At 33.6% G+C, this 16,873-nt stretch overlaps 1 protein-coding gene across 4 annotated transcripts in view; it reads right to left on the bottom strand.

The window, feature by feature from the left end:
* Positions 1-10,781: 10,781 nt before the first annotated feature.
* The window catches only part of Not10 (CCR4-NOT transcription complex subunit 10), a 155,091-nt gene continuing 148,999 nt past the window's right edge, over positions 10,782-16,873 (bottom strand). For all 4 annotated transcript variants that reach the window (XM_090407829.1, XM_090407830.1, XM_090407827.1 and 1 more), the window contains exon 15: positions 10,782-10,905. In XM_090407829.1, coding sequence (XP_090263955.1) covers positions 10,850-10,905 — 56 coding nt within the window. In that variant the 3' untranslated portion in view covers positions 10,782-10,849. The remainder of the gene's footprint in view (positions 10,906-16,873) is intronic.

The raw sequence follows: 16,873 nt of genomic DNA on the forward strand, positions 1-16,873 counted from the left end.
GTCAACCGCAAGCCTGTGATAACAAGAGCAACTAACTATAAACAAGAGATAACAGCAACCATTTGCCTTCAAAACATATCATGTGATTAACCTTTCAAGCCACACCCTGAACACTGATGAACTCTCGCTACTTACTAAAGGCCTCAGGTTTGCTGTGGCACCTAGGACAGGTTAACAAATAGGATTTTATATACCATACTGAAAGAAGTATAAGATTTCTCCGAACTACTATAGTTTAATAAAATACGATTAGAAATTTCTGACATTTTAAATAATAATAAAGTAATAACTAGCAACCTCAAAACAAGCTGAATTAGCAGCTGTGAAATCTTAAAAAAGGAAATCAGGATATCGTAATTACTAGATCCAACAAAGACAGTGGCATGGTTATTTTAAACTGAACAACTTAGAAAAAATGAATAAGAACACCTATCAATTTTTGAAAGGTAACCCAACTAACTGGATTAAAAAGAAAACTACAATTTAAATCAGTCACTTTCTGGCCCACAGTTCAAAAACTACTTCTGCACTACACTTGTTTCACAAGAATTTATGGTTTGCCTAAAATTCATAAACAGAATGTATTTCTTCAGCCAATACTTGAAGATACTTAGAACTAGATACTTAGATGAGGGCCCTTTAGAACACACGCAATTTACAGACAAAAAAATACTAGTTGTGGTGGAGGTGGGTGGTAGATGGCATTGATGGAGATGATTGTAATAGAGGTTCGGTGTAGTGGTTGAGACAGTTGTAGGTGTCCTCCCGCAATGAGTCTTCGGACTCCTTGGAGGTGTCACGAATAATAATAATAATAATACTGACAGCTCCAGTCATCATCTAACCAGAAATTAGCATCAACACTCATATACTTCCTCTCCTATATACAAAATGCACAAACACTTTGTAAACAAAATTAAAAACATCACACTTGATAAAAGTGAGTTATTAGTCAGTTTTAACGTATCTGCAATTTTCGCAAGTGTTCTAATCAATGGCAATTCTTCTTTTGCGGGATAAATTTCTGCCCAATATCATGACACCCTTTGCCCATGTACTACATTCTGATTATTTTTAATAGTACAAGCCTCAGGCAAGAAAGGTGACCAGCATTGCAAAGAAGGCAAAATCAGATTATAAGAAGAATTTAGTCGAGCAGGCCAAAGGAAATCCCAAAGAGTTCTCGTTTTGTGGCAAGTAAGAGGAAGAATGATTATGGAAGATTAACCTTAATGAGTGATGAGGGTCACAAAAAGAAGGAAGTGGATAAAATAGTTGAGTTACTGAGTGACCACTTTGCACAAGAGTATATGATCCTAGTGAGGTTACTGCTTTAACCTATGTGACAGACACTAATGTGGGAACAGAGGTGAATGAATTGGAGGTCCTCACGATACTGCAGAATCTCAATGTAAATACAGCTGTGGAATTAGATGGGATATCAGCAAAGGTTTTGCGAGAATTTGCAAGAGAACTGGCAATGCCTTTGACTAAGCTGTTTAATTAAGTCTCAGCTCTGGTACAGTTCCAATGGAGTGGAAAGAGGACAAAATTATTCCTTTGCATAAGGGAGGTTCTAAGACCACAGTAGAAAATTATAGACCAATCAGTATTTCAGGCATGGTTGTAAAAGTATTAGAAAAATTGGTAAAAAAGAGAATTCAAGAATGGGTAGATAAAATAACGTTTAGAGGAGATATTGCTAAGGTAGCCCACAAGATTACTTGGTTATTGAAGAACACATTAACAAATAGAGATAAGGAAGTTGTTATTCCTCTTTATAAGGCCTTGATATGCCACATGTGGATTACTGTGCTCAAGTGTGGTCTCCTGGGTTTCTCGGGGGATGAGGAAGTGGTGGAGAGGATTCAGAGGCGAGTGACCAAGATGGTGAGTGTCCTGTGAAATGTTCCCTATGAGGATAGATGGAAGGTTTGTGGATTACAGAAGTTGGTTGATAGAAGAAAAAGAGGGGATGTGATAGAAACATTTACATTGCTTAAAGTTTTATAGGATAGATACAGAGGAAATGTTTCAGCACTTGTCTAGAGCAGCGGTCGGCAACCTTTTTGGAGTGAAGAGCCATTTTAAAAATTATATCTGTTGAAAAAAAATTTAGGGAGCAGCACGCAGTAATGAGCAACCAATGGTCCGCAGACTGCATGCGGTCCTCTCAGGTTTTTTATGCGGTCCATGGTGTTCGTTTTGTACGGAAGAATTAGTATATTTTAATTAAAAATCTATTTTATGAATGCTGATTTTTACATGTGGATTTATTTGTGCAGGTTAAAAAATTAAAATATACCTAAATAATCGAAAATAAATTAATATTTTCTTATCAAAGAAAAAGAAAATATTCTTTATGCCGATCGAACCGAGTATTTGATTTTCTATTTAATTGCTCATCACTGCTTGAAATTTAGAAACTACATTGAAAAATATTATAATTAAATTATTTATTCAGTTTTTTTTTTTTACAGTAGCACGTTATCATACTTGAAAAACACAGGGGGTCACACGAAATTATATGATAGTTTTAAATATTAAATAATAAAACAAAAATTTCCTCCTCCTCCTTACAAAAACATATGTATAAAATCGAATAGCATACCTATTTCTTTAATTTTTTTAAATTTAAAATATCTTCTTAGTGCGACTTTTGCTGTTGAACTTCTTGAGATAGTTTCTCAATATGTGGCGAATACGCCGTAATTTTCATTTTCAAACATGACGAAAGACTCACGTTATTTAGTTGATTTCTCAACTTACTTTTAATTAAATTCATATTAGAAAATATTTGCTCACAGAACTATGTCGATCCGAAAATCGATACAAGTCCAAATGTATGTTTTTAACTGAATGTAAGTGTCTGGTAAACAATTCCACTTGTCTAATACAATCTGATCTTGCTTTTTAATATCTTCTATTTCAGATCATTTGTGTTGTATTGCAAGGGTAGATTTTTGTCTTTCTAACTCCTCCAGGTCAGTTTCAAGATTTCTAAATTTTGAATTCCACAAATCTTTGTTTTCAGGTCCTCTAACTCAAGTTGAAATGCAGCCTCATCAATTCCAGCAAAAGGTGAAAAATTAATTCGGCAGGATTAATTTCATGTGGTCGCAATAAAAATGACATAGTTGCCTTGTTCTTTCTAAACTCCTCAAATCTCCCAAATTTAACCTCTGAAAAAAGTTAAATTTATGGAATTATTTTCAGCTTGTTCTTGTTGATATTTCTTCAACGTAGGAAAATGTAATACTGTAATGTGCCTTTCTCTAAGTCTGTCGCAAACAAATATAATTTTTGTTCAAACGAAATCACTTCTTCTAAAAGCAAAACTGCTGTATTTCTCTTTCCCTATAGTTTCTTATTTAGTGCGCTTAAATGGGAAGTCATATCCACCATAAAGTAGAATGTTTGTAACCGATGAGTATCTTCTAACTGTGCATATTCAAGGTCTTTTTGTCACAACTTAACAAGAAACAACTTAACCTCTCAAAGGCTGGTGGCAAATGGCATCAACACCTCACCTCTGGAAAGCCATCTTATTCTATTATGCAAAAGAAGATCGGAATATTCGCAATTGATTTCTTTAATAACTTCACAAAATTGCCGATGATGTAGCGCTCTTGCCATTATTTTGTTAACAATGTCTACAACCAAATCCATCACTACTGTTATCTCTTTTGGAAAAGTTTGTGCACAAAGTATCTCTTGATGGATTATGCAGTGAAAGGAAAACACGCCATGCAAAATTTGTTTTTTGCATGGCGTGTTTTCCATGGTGTGTACAAAAAACGGTTTTGTTTTAAATAAAGAAACAAAACCGTTTTTTATACCTTTCATGCTCGGCACCCCCATCGGTCGCAATAGATATTATTTTGTTAATATTAATACCCTTAATTTTCAAACAAGTGGTAACAGCAGAGTCGATGTCTTCTCCACGAGTTTGCCCTGTAAGTGGCAGTATATCGTGTAACTCTTCCTGAGATCCTTGAGAGTTTACGTATCTACAAATAAGTACAATCTGTATAATGTCATCCACATCGCATGATTCGTCACAGGCAATGGAGAATCCTGGTGTTGAATTTAGATCTGTAACCTGCTGATTTGTTATATCTTCTGTCATTCGTATAGTTCTATCCCTTACATTCTTAGCAGATAATGGCATGTCTTTTATTTTTGTAATTATTTCCGCTTTGTTTTTAAAATCGCAGAAGAGAAATTCGGACATTTTAATAAAACATTCTTCACATATTCGCCGTCCGTAAAAGATTTTTCTCGTTTAACAACTTCTTCAGAGGCCACAAAACTAGCAATAGTTGTATTTCTTGATGCTTTTATCCATTTGGAAAATGAACATTTAGTTAGGTTTACTTTGCGTTGCAACTCTTCTATTGCCTTTTCCCCTTTCATCTTCCCTGTCAAATGTATCTTGTTTATTAAAAAAAAATGTCTTTCTATATTTGTTTTTTTATTGTTTGAAAGCTTTTCATGGAAATTAAACACATTGGAAATCCTGCTGTATTTGCTACAAATGCGTAGGTTTCGGTCCATTCACTTTTAAATTCCCGACTTTCTCTTCTTTGCTGACATTTTAAATACTATAAAACTATTTTTATTTTGTTAATATTTAATTTAATGCTACAATATTCACGTTACCTAACACACAATCACCAGTAAATGAAAGCACTGCAATGTCCACTACAAAACCTTTACTTAATTAGCTTTACTTAAATAAATTTACTTAATTTACTTTACTAGCGCTACATGTGCTAGCTTAGCGTGACGTATTTGGTTTAATAAATTAAAACAACGCAAAACATAACTTAAGTTTAATTATTTAATTAAAACTCATGATTTTGTATTGCAAGTGTTATGTTTCTCATCATATTCATAAAATAATTAACACAGTCCATCGCAGTAATTCTTACTACGCATCATGAATCAAATCAGGAAGATTATTTCTTTCCATTCCCGCAGACAAAACCTCTCTCACATAAGATTTTTTCTTCGAAAAAATGTTTTCTACGGGATTAAGCATGTACGAATATGGTGAAAGTAATTTTAATTGGCATTAATAATTAAAACAAATATTTGACAAATCAGTGGGTTTATGAATTCTTGCATTATCCATGATAATCCAAGACGAATGTAAAGAAGGATTATCGCGTATGATTTCGAAGGGTTCAAGCATGAAAGTAATAATATTATTATTATACCTATATATATATATATATATATATATATATATTTAATAAATAACATTCATTTTGCATTATTGAAAAATAGATTGTTTAATAACGAGAAGAGCCGCAATTATTCATTCAAAGAGCCGTATGCGGCTCCAGAGCCGCAGGTTGTCGACCCCTGGTCTAGAGGGATCAGAGCAAGGGGTCATCACTGGAAGTTGAATAAGGATGTGGTCAGTTGGGGGTGTGAGGACTAGATTTTTTGCTTGTAGAGTTGTGAATGAGTGGAATGGGTTGCCAGAGTCAGTTGTGAGTGCTTTGTCAGTTAATCGTTCAAGGAGAGATATGACAGATTGTGTGGATAGGTTGGTTCTCCTGCGATAAGTCTTTGAACTCTATGGAGGTCTCTTGTATAATAATAGTAATAATTTTCTGTGGCAAAATACTTTTTACCTGCAAAAAAGAAGGCACAGCCATGTGGTTGCTGTTATCTCCCCCCCCCCCCCCCACACTCCAGCAATCACTAACTTTTATATGGAAACTTTTGAGCAAAGTGCTCTAGATTCTTTACTTTAAAACCCAACATACATCATCATCAACATACCTAACCTTAGGTATGATGATGATGTTTTCGTTATCTGGCTTCTATGGCCGCCAGACCTTAGACACCTTCCTTAGCACCTAAACAAATATATACAATTCACAACTGAAATCGATAGTCAGAGCACACTTTCATTTCCAGATACATTTATCACATCTTCCTTCCAGCAGTCTTTTCTACTGTTTATTGTAAGCCTACACATACACTCCTACCACCACCACTACCCAATGCAAAAACTAGCTGTCATTATTTTTAGAGGGACCTGTGGCATAGTATAATTATTAAAAACAATACATAAGTCCACAGTAATAACTTTAATTAATAAATAAGGTAGATATTTCGTACTAAAAATAATAGTATATCTTCAGTGTTACAAACAGATAGGAATAGAATACAAGTAACGAATATTCGTTATTTATTATTATCTTAAATATTAATTATTTATTAATTTCTTTCATTTCCTAGCTCGCTACAACATTGTATTTTAATAGGTGATCCACCGAATATTCGTTACTTGTATTCTATTCCTATCTGCTTGTAACACTGAAGATGTACTATTATTTTTAGTACGAAATATCTACCTTATTTATTAATTCAAGTTATTACTGTGGACTTACGTGTTGTTTTTAATAGCTGTCATTAACATGCAACGAAACAGGGCTTTAAAGGATTTGCTCCAATGAGCAAGTACTTAAGCATGAATTAAAAATTATCAGCAATATTTTCCTAAAAAATGGCTACAACAAAAATACTATCAACAAAATTCTTCGCAAAACTGCACATAATAATAAAAATAAACTAAATTACAATAAAACTGTAGCAATTCCATACATTAAAAGGATCTCACAATAAATAAACAGAATACTACAGAAATACAATCTTAATGCTTAAACCTCCTACAAAATTCAAGAACTTAATCAACTTCTCCAAGGATCACCTTCCTTCCTTGGACCACCCTGGAGTATATTGTATTCAATGTACCTATAACTTACCTTACCTTGAAACTGGATGCACAATTCCTATCCAAAAAAAAAAAAAAAAAAAAAGGAACATAAACAATGCATTAAACTTCATAACTATTGTGAATCTGGCCCTTTCTGATCATGCTCTGAATACTCTACGTAGAATTGACTGGAAAGGCATCTATTCATTGCATTACACCAAAATGTGGTATGAGTGCAAATTTAAAGAGATCTGTGAAATTCTAATCAACCACCCTAATCTTAGCAACAATGATGGTCTAATTTCATTTAACAAAAACGTTAGTGCTCAAGTATTAGAATCCTCAAGATCTACCACGACCAAGGACCTGAACTCAAATCTCCTAGCTATATCCCACTAGAGCAAGGACAACCTTGTAAATTTCAATGCCATCAAAACTTAGTTCCATTTGATCTCTTGTAAGAAAGAGCTTGCATCTCTCCCCCTCAACTTCAGTAATACTGAGATATCTAAACATGATCATATTTCTCTTCTTGGACTGACTTGCACCTTCAATCTTTCCTGGTACAACCATATTTCAGATATAGCTTCTGCAGCTGCCAAAAAAATTGTTCTTTTTTGTTCACACAACACACTACTTCACAGCTTCTAACTCTATACAAAGCCTAAATCCACCCAGCCATGTAATATTGCTCCCATATTTGGGGTGGTGCACCAAACCCTCTCAAAGATTGCTCGATTCTATCCAGAAGAGGCAATCCGGCTAATTAATGTCACAAACCCACTTCAATCCCTCTCTCAGAGGGACTGAAGTGGGTCATATATATATATATATATATATATATATATATATATATATATATATATATATATCTTCTTCTTATTTCTTCCCTCCTCGTTTACCTTGTGGCGTCGAGGATTTCTATTCACTTAACTGCTACCGTATCAAGGATAAGATGGTTAGCCCTATGCCTCCCAGTGTCTCCTGGATGAAAAACCCAAGTTTCTGGGTGAAAAAACCTCCTACCCCTGTATGAGACTGGCTAACTCACCTTTAGTCAAAAGAGACCAGTTAAAAAAATATATATATATCCCAAGAATATGGATGGCACATATTCTACCAACATAACCCTTTGTTCTAAGAGTTGATTATAAAATATAAATTATAAGCTGGACTGTAATACTCCAGGATCTTAGTCTCAATATAACAAACACTCATGTTAAATTATTGATTACACCACCACTACTGCTGTATTAAAAGATATTACAAATTTGTTCTCTGACCATGTCATAAAACAATAGGATATAGCTTTAATGTAGGTTTTTTTATCCAGAGGTTAGACCAATAGAATAACAGTTGATCAAATCATTATCACTTTGGCATACCGCTTGAAATGTAATGTAGCTTGTTTCTGTGTATATATATATGTGTATACTTCAGATGATGGCCTTAATATGAAGGTCAAAATGTCAGCAAATTAAAGTAATTATTCTTAACACAATTGCAGTCTCCATAATTTATTAAAATGACCATTAAAAAAAAAAGTTATGAATGATGTTCAACATCTAAGCTGAGAGAACTATTTTGTGTGTGTGGCGAGAGCATACTTGAAGGCTTGGAAACTATTTCATATATGAAATGAATCACCAATACAGATGTTCAGAATTTAGAGCCAGAGATTTACAACAATTAAAAACTACTAGATTAACGAACTATAGATACTGTTTAAAAGTGTAGTCACCTTTCAACTTTACTCAGCATATGGCAGTGCCAATATAATGCTAGGTAATGGGCTATAATACAATCAACTCTCACTATAGGCAAATACTGCCATAACAAACCACTGAAAATTCTGATCAAAACATCAGGTAGAATGCCATGGTAAAAGAAATTCAGTATAGCAAGCTATCCACTATAACAAATTATTCCACCCTACAAGTCAGCTATAGTGAGACTTGAACGTATTGCATGCATTTATAGGAATTATTGCATAAATTTTAAGGAATTAAAAATTCAGCTGTCTTGGGATAGATCAATGGCTACCTAACTACTGATCCCAGCTAATGCTCTTGAGGAAATATCCATAGAGCTAAGTACTGGCAGTTTAAATATGTTATTCACAATTGATAAGAGGCCTATTTGGACATTGTTGTTTCAATTGTGGTGAAGAAACTAAGGCCAATGTATTATGTCTGTTCTTCCGAACCAATTTACTTTTATACAGGACAAAAACTCCAAGTTTCTGGATGGAAAAGCTCTGCCAGCTCTGTATAAGAGGCTAATGGACTAGTGGCAGTGTATGAGTGGTGATATAGTGTTCAAGTTATTAAAGAGATTTCAAGCGATCTGTCTAGAAGAAGATTCAGTAATGGTGGCTGAATAATGCGATCAAAAGCAAGCTATTTCTAAAAAATATTTTTTTAGGAATAGCTTGCTTTTGATTGCATTATAAAAAAAATAGATTTTATAATAGAGATGTCCAGTGATTTTAAAAAATAGCTTTATATTGATTTCAGAATCAAATAACAATAAGAGTTATAAGCAACCTAGTAGTTTACTTAATCAGTCAGCCAAGTTCTAGTTGTACTGGATGACTCCTAACAGAGAACAAAAGACTCTCACTTGCTCCTGATGAATAAAAATAAGATATTTCACTGATATCACTATATCTCAAGAAAGCTTGCAGAATCATATGTATAAATAGTGGAAAACCTAAGAAAGTAATCCATTCAAAAAAGTAAGGAACCTTGTATTTCTGCTAAAGTGAAAGAAAAGTTATTGAATGGAGAAACAAATACTTGAAAAGTCACTTGCATATTAGATTTCTATGCTATTAAAAAAAAAAAAAATTAGATAATTGGCAGAAGGAAATTTTACTTGTTTATTTGAAGCATCACAATTTGTGTGGGACAGAACTAAAAGAAGATAAGACTTGAAATGATGAGAAAAGTTATAGCATGTACATAGTGATAAATATGCACATTTCTTAACTATAAATATTCAGACATTCATTTAAACAATCAGAGAGAATGAATAGTGGGGAGTCCACACCCACTCACAAGATTTTTTATGAGTGCCCAACAAGCTATGATACATTTCTTCTAGAGAATTTTTAATGATGAATGTGAAAAAAATATGCAGGTACAAGCAAATTAAACAAGTATTAGGGTGAAATTTAAATTTGCTAAGAGCAAACTAGTCAATTTTTAAGTGCTTTTTTTTTTTTTGCAGAATGAATGAGTATTGGATTATTTTGCAGAATGAATGAGTATAAATATGCTACACATTTTGATATGATTGGTATTGTGAATCTTTACTAAAATTTGGTAACATTTTGTGCAACTTTGATTGGCTGACAGTAATCAAAGTTGCACAAAATGTATCTTTTTAAGTTTTGTAGATCAGCTTCATACTTTTTAAGAGGTAATTAGCCAAGAAAGGTAAATATGAATTATGAATTCTAAATAGCCATGTTTATTTTGCTCTTGGGCAGAGGGTCATGTGTAAAATGGCTTGTTTCAAATATTCTAGAAATAAAATTTTTATATTATAAAGATTCAACAGCAAAATACAAGAAATGTGACTTAAGTAACAAGAAAACACAAATAACTGTTTTATGTCATATTCTGACGAGCAAATTTGAATATATATATATATATATATATATCTTGCAAAAATTCACAAAAAAACTGTCCCAATGATTTTTCTGTTATTTTAAATAATCATTTTCTGAGGTAACCCATCTAATTTTAGTAAGTTTTTCTTTTCTAAACTGTTAACCTGAAGATCTGGTCTTCAGTATAAGAAACAGAAAATCTGCCACTCAACTTGTTATACATCTTTCCTCTGTGGAGAGCAAAATTTTTAGAATCTGAATGATTGTAATTTACAGTGTGTGTGTGCAAGAGAGAGAGAGAGATAAGCCAAATACTGTTTTGATGTGAAATGATGATTTACACAGAATATTTTTCAATAAATAAAAAAAAACTTCTACGACCAGTTTTCCCTCTTGCCATTGAGATGCTAGTGGAGAAAGAGACATACATGTTTGTCACAAATTTATTCAAAATAAATGCATATCGGAACTATCTTACATCTAAGCTATAAACATTTTCACCTATAATGGGGCAAATGTTGTTTGATGATATTTTTGGCCATTTCAGCAAAACCTGTAATGATAAAAGTGAGCTTTAATAAAATGACCATTTTCAATTGAAATTTTATTAAAGATAAACAACAGTTAATCAAATAATTGTAAGTATTTGTATGTGAAGGTTTCTGTGGTTTAGCAGTCCATAAGAAAGATTCCGGTAATTGGGCCACGTGTTTATTAAGCTAAATGAAAATAAAAAACAAACCCGACAAGTTTCGTAAGTCGTTTGACTTACATCTTCAGGGGTCAAAGGTAACTAAAAGTTTAAACACAAGAAATGAGAAATTACTCAAAATAATTCATTATGTACAGTTGTGGCCATCTAACTGTTATTAAATTGAATATCCGAATGTAGATTCAGTGCAATGCTAAGTTTGAACAATGCTGGATGCTGCCACGTTCTGTTGTTCATGTTCACATTGTCCGAGGTCTGACTTGGGTATATTTTTTATCAATGCTGACCAAACTTGGTGTAGAATTAGGCCCTAGTTTTTGTTACAGCATTGGAAGTCTAAGCATGTTTGCAGCTTCCTTAAATTTCCTTATGTAACAATATTTTTCAATGTAAGACGTTTGTTTTTTGCCAGAGTACATTATGGCTGGTGAAAGTTGTATGGTATGCTAGGCCTGATTTGTGTTCTCTTTTTTTTTGTACGTCTTTTTAGTGTTTGTTCATGCGAATTTCCCCTGATCTTCCCGTCTGGCCTACATAGCAGATGCCACAGGAACAATGAATTTTATATACACCTGGTTTTTTTAAAGGATGGTGTGGAGGTTTTGGGGGATGTAGAAATCTTGAAATTTTTTCCAGCGGTAGAAAAGTCACTTTGATGTTATGTTTGTTTAGTAATTTGGCCATTTGTCTGTAACATTCTTGATGTATGGAAGCGTGATTGCGTTCTTGAAATCTTGCTTTTGTGAGATGCTTGCACGAGGTGTGTTGAGGATTCTTTTTATTGTCTTAGCTTCATAACCATTTTTTTGAGGATCTGTGTTAAATATTGAAATTCTTCATTTCTCTGTTTTACTGTGCTGGAAATATAAGCTCTGCCCCTCAAGGTTTTAATCAAACCTATTTTATGGTGGTGTGAGGCCACATTAAGAAATCTTCCTGTGTTGGTGGGTTTTCTATAGATGGAGAAGGATAATTTATTTTCTTTTTCATTCACTTCTATTAGGATATCAAGAAAGGGAAGTTTTTTATGTTCTTCTTGTTCTAAAGTAAATTTTATGTTGTTGTGTATATTATTCAGGTAATCTTTATAAGCAGTTAGTTCTTCTGTTTTTCTGGTCATATGATAAAAATATCGTCTACATAGCATAGCCAAATTTTCGGTTTTTTATGATAATTGTTTACAGCATTATTTTCAAAATGTTCCATATATAGGTTTGCTAAAGCTGGGGAGAGAGGGGGGAAGCCCATAGCCAGTCCTTTTTGTTCCCAAAATTTATTTTGATACATGAAAAAAGTATTTTTTATGCAGTGTTTATAAAGTTCTACGACGTCCGGAGGAAAGAGGTCCTCAAGGAGATTCACTGTTTCATCTCTAGGAACATTTGTAAACAGGTTGATTACATCAATACTTGCTAAGATGTCTGATGGTCCTATGCATATATCCTTTATCTTCTCAATAAAATGTGCACTGTTCTCAATGAAAGATGTTGGTAAAATCATGTTGGTGATATGTTTTGCCAGATTCGAGGTCGGAGAGTCTCTTCCATCCACTATCAGTCTTAAAGGAATACCTATCTTATGTATTTTTGGAACACCATATATTCTTGGAACTAATGGGCGTTTTGATTGTAGAGTTCTTTTTAGTTCTTCAGTCCAATTGGGTATCTTTTTTATTAGATCATTGGTTTTATTGTGAGCTCGCCAGGTGGGATCTCTGTCTAAAGGTGTATAGGTATCAGTATCTTCAAGAAGTGTTTTCATTTTTTTGTTATAATCCTCTGAGTTCAAAACTACCATTGCATTCCCTTTATCTGCCTTAATTATAACGATATTTTTGTCTGATTCTAGTTCCTTGAGGGCTGTGTATTCCATGAAAGATAGGTTCCTTGGTGGTAATTTGCTTTGTAATAGCGCTGTACTCTGTATACAAATGAGATCTGATATATCACCAGGCAAATTTCATATTCCTTTCTCTATTTGAGCTAAGTAAGTAACGTGGCGTTAAAGCGAAGTTGAAACCTTTCATAAGTAGATTTTTTTCGGTTCTTGATAGGACTCTTGAAGAAAGGCTAATTAGTACTTTGGAGTAATCTAAATGTTTTCTTTCTTTTTCTTTTCCGTGAAGTAGTACGTTAAATTTTTTAATCAAATTACGTTTCTTTTGATCAGAAATCGCTGCAGCTTTGTTGTATGTGATATTGTCAATGTTGTTCCATAGGTCAGGTGGAAGCGATGTGGCTAACTCATGGTGTAGAGTAAATGTATTTTGGCTTATCTGTGCTAGTTCTGATCTAGTGGCTGTAATTCTTTCTCTCAAAGTCTTACCGAAGAATGGAACTAGTGATTTTGAGAGAAAGAATTTTACAATCCATAACTGCATTTTTTAAGGATATTACAATGTAGACTAATATATTAACTAAAATAAATTTAACTAATACTTCTAATATTTCAGCAAAGTCAACTTGCCATCATCAGGAAACAAAATATAATAAGTTATGTGCTTGCAAGCACTATACTAAGTAATGAGGCCGAAGTATGTAAACAGAGTGTAAGCCAAAGTCCTAAATAGCACCCATAATGGACTAAATTGAGTATCCTTGGCTGAAGTATGGAGGATGTGAGCTTCCCAAATTTGGGGTAATTTCATGCAAGCAAATTTGTTGAGATTAGGGTAGTTTCTTAAAGCAGAAGCAGATTCAAGGAAAAGTCATTTGTATTTATATTTGTTATGATGGAGTAGAGTGGTCTTCTTCCAGGGTATCCTACGGTGGGCATCCAAAGCATTATCAGAAAGTTGTGAGCAGTTGTAGTGGTGGAAATGGATATAGTCCTTATGTTTGGCAATTCTGATGTTGGCTATAGTAGGATAGTTCACAACTACAAGGGACCTGGTAAACACCTGGCATGTCTAGGAACTGTGGCTAGTCTTCGGTAGGCAGACAAGGAATATAATTTTTATATGATCTGTAAGTGGTTGGAAGGATGTGTTTTTTTAAATATTTTTGTTAGTTTTTTTCAGAGATGTACCTTGGATATATGGAATAGTAATAGCTTTGCTGAAGTTTCTAGAGAAGGGTGTGTGATTTTAGAGGTTTAGTATTTTTTTGGATATGGTTGAAACTGTAGCCATTGGCTAAGAAGGTTTTATGAATTCGGTCAAGTTCCATGGAGAAGACACTGTGATCTGAACTAATTAATTTAGCCATGTTACATATAGTTTGAATAATCCCAGACAGTTGGGGGGGGGGAGAAGTGTGTGAATATATCTAGTGGTGTAAGTGGGTTTTCAAAAAACAGAAAATGCCACATCAGGCTATTGTGTAATTAAACTGTCTAGGAAGGGGAGATTGTTGTTATTTTTTTGTTTCTAATGTGAACCAGATCCTGGGATGTTGATTAATTTACAGAAAAACTCATACACATCAGTAGACATATTCACAAAGTCATCCCCCCCCAAAAAAAAAGAAAACAGAAAGAAAGATTATTCTATTTGAAAGGAGCTTATCTGAAAACTATTCAAAATTAGGAATTATGAAATGTAGAAAAGCTTTAATGTCCAGATGCTTTTCTATAAAAGTAGTGAACTCAATTCTTTACTGTAATGGATCTTGTCACATTATTCATGTTAACCGAAGAGAATTTGATATCACTGCCTGTAAATTACAAGCAAAGTGAAGAAGAGGGAGGGAAGAGAGAGAGAGAGAGAGAGAGAGAGAGAGAAACTATAATATACTGTAATACTATATACACTGATATTATCATATACCCATACCCTCAAGGGGTGTACATGATATTATAATAGTACATGGCTGGCTGATTGCCAAGAATAGTCAATTCATGTTGAAGGGGGGGGGGGAAAGAAATAAAGAATGTACGAATTGGTCACCAACACGCGAAATCACATGCTTTATACATAAAAATTTTCTAACTGTTATATAAGCAAAATAGTAAATTTTAAATCTACAATGTTCATAAAAGAAGAGTTAATTTTTCGACATGTAATAAATAACTCATCCCACAAAACGGACTGATTACCCTAATATTGGAATGGATTCTCCTTCTTCTGACATGCGCAGAAGTGTTGAAGGGTCACGCATCTGTGGGCATACAATACTGACTTCCAATTGACAATTTTCCTCCAAATTAATCTATTATCTGTCAAGACTCCAATATTATCAGATTTTATATTTTGGTCCTCTAAGGCAGCGCTTCCCAAACTGTGGGCCGTGACCCCCCTTGGGGGCCGTGAAATAATGAAAACAAATTTAAAATATTTTAAGACTAAGTAGGTTTTTTTATTTTAAAAGAAACATATTTAACTTTTATTATTTATTATTTCTTATATTTTAATGGAAAAATTCACACATTGGTGCTGGTTCACAAACTTTGCTTCCTGCGTATTTCGGTGCTTAATGAATATTAGTAAATATTGCTTATTCATATGTTTCATTTCAAAGCAGTGGTTAATTGTATTTACTTCGAATGCTCTCTAGGGAAGCTCCAAATCTTCCTGTCCCTTTCATCATGCGCGTTCGTAATCAGGGACTGTTGATATTGACTTTATATACATATAAAAACTCGTTTTATATTATCACTATCATCCGAGCTAGTTTTCTGTTACCAATAAAAGTTTCGCATATACTTCACACATGAAAAAATGCTTAAACAAGTTCATGTGGGGAGATAGTACCCTCGCTTGCTGTGGTAAACAACACGCCCTGCCTAACAGCCACTATACTGCAGAGGCAATAAAAAACAAGTACTTTTATTATGCCAGTATCTTGAATAAGGGATTCCCTTATTCAGGTAACATTCACTAATTTCATGTTGTCAGTCTGTGGCATGCCAGTATCGGTCAGTGGTGATATTATTTGATCTATTCTACGTTAAAAAATTTAACCCTGAGATGGATAAGTGGCTGATAAAAAAATAAAAAAAATTCCCGCAAACAATCAGAAGAAACAGAAACAGACTCAAAAAAAAGAGACAGTATTTCATATTTTACCAGAACAGCCTGCATCGTCTTCAGAACCAAACGGTAAGAGGCAAAAAATGTAATGTATACATTTGATTTTTGCAATATTCGCTGTGTATGTTTTGTATTGAATATAAATACAATAAATATTATAATAATATATCTCTCTATTACGAATTTTTTTCGAGGCGGGCCGTGAAATATTTTAATTTTTGCAAAAGGGGCCCTGACATCCAGAAGTTTGGGAAGCACTGCTCTAAGGCACTTTTTTTACTTCTGCAGGGAACTTGTCAAAAAACACTTGTTTTTGTTCCTTTCCCATTTCGTTTAAGTGATCATACCTCCTGAAATTGTTAGCTCTGCTTACAATTTCTAAATGCTAAAAACATTAAGTTCTTTCATAATATCCTGATTTTTATTATGATACTATCACCGATGCTATCTGTTCATTCCCTAAATCTTTCTCAGAACTCTGATATCTGTAGCCTCCAGTCTTTGATCAAGAGTTTATTTCTAACCTAGTTCTCAGATCCATCATTATCAATTTCTGATACATACTCTCAAGTGAAGGGTGTTCATGCCACTATGACAGCACTACATGAATAAATTTACATTAATCTGCTTTCAACTAATTTTCCTCCAAATTAGTCTATTACTTGTCAGCACTCCAATATTGTTGTTATTTTTAACATTTTGTTCTTGTAAGGCACTTCTGACTGAATCAACCCACATAGACCTCAACTCAATCTTCCTCTGGGTCTTCTGATTCTTAATCTTAGAATAAAAAGAAAAAACTTGTTTTGCTAACCTTTCTTCTCTCATTCTGTTTAAGTT

This window comes from Typopeltis vanoorti, chromosome 18 (assembly GCF_054136105.1).
Source record: "Typopeltis vanoorti isolate ZY-2024b chromosome 18, IOZ_Tvanoo_1.0, whole genome shotgun sequence".
NCBI lineage: Eukaryota > Metazoa > Arthropoda > Arachnida > Uropygi > Thelyphonidae > Typopeltis > Typopeltis vanoorti.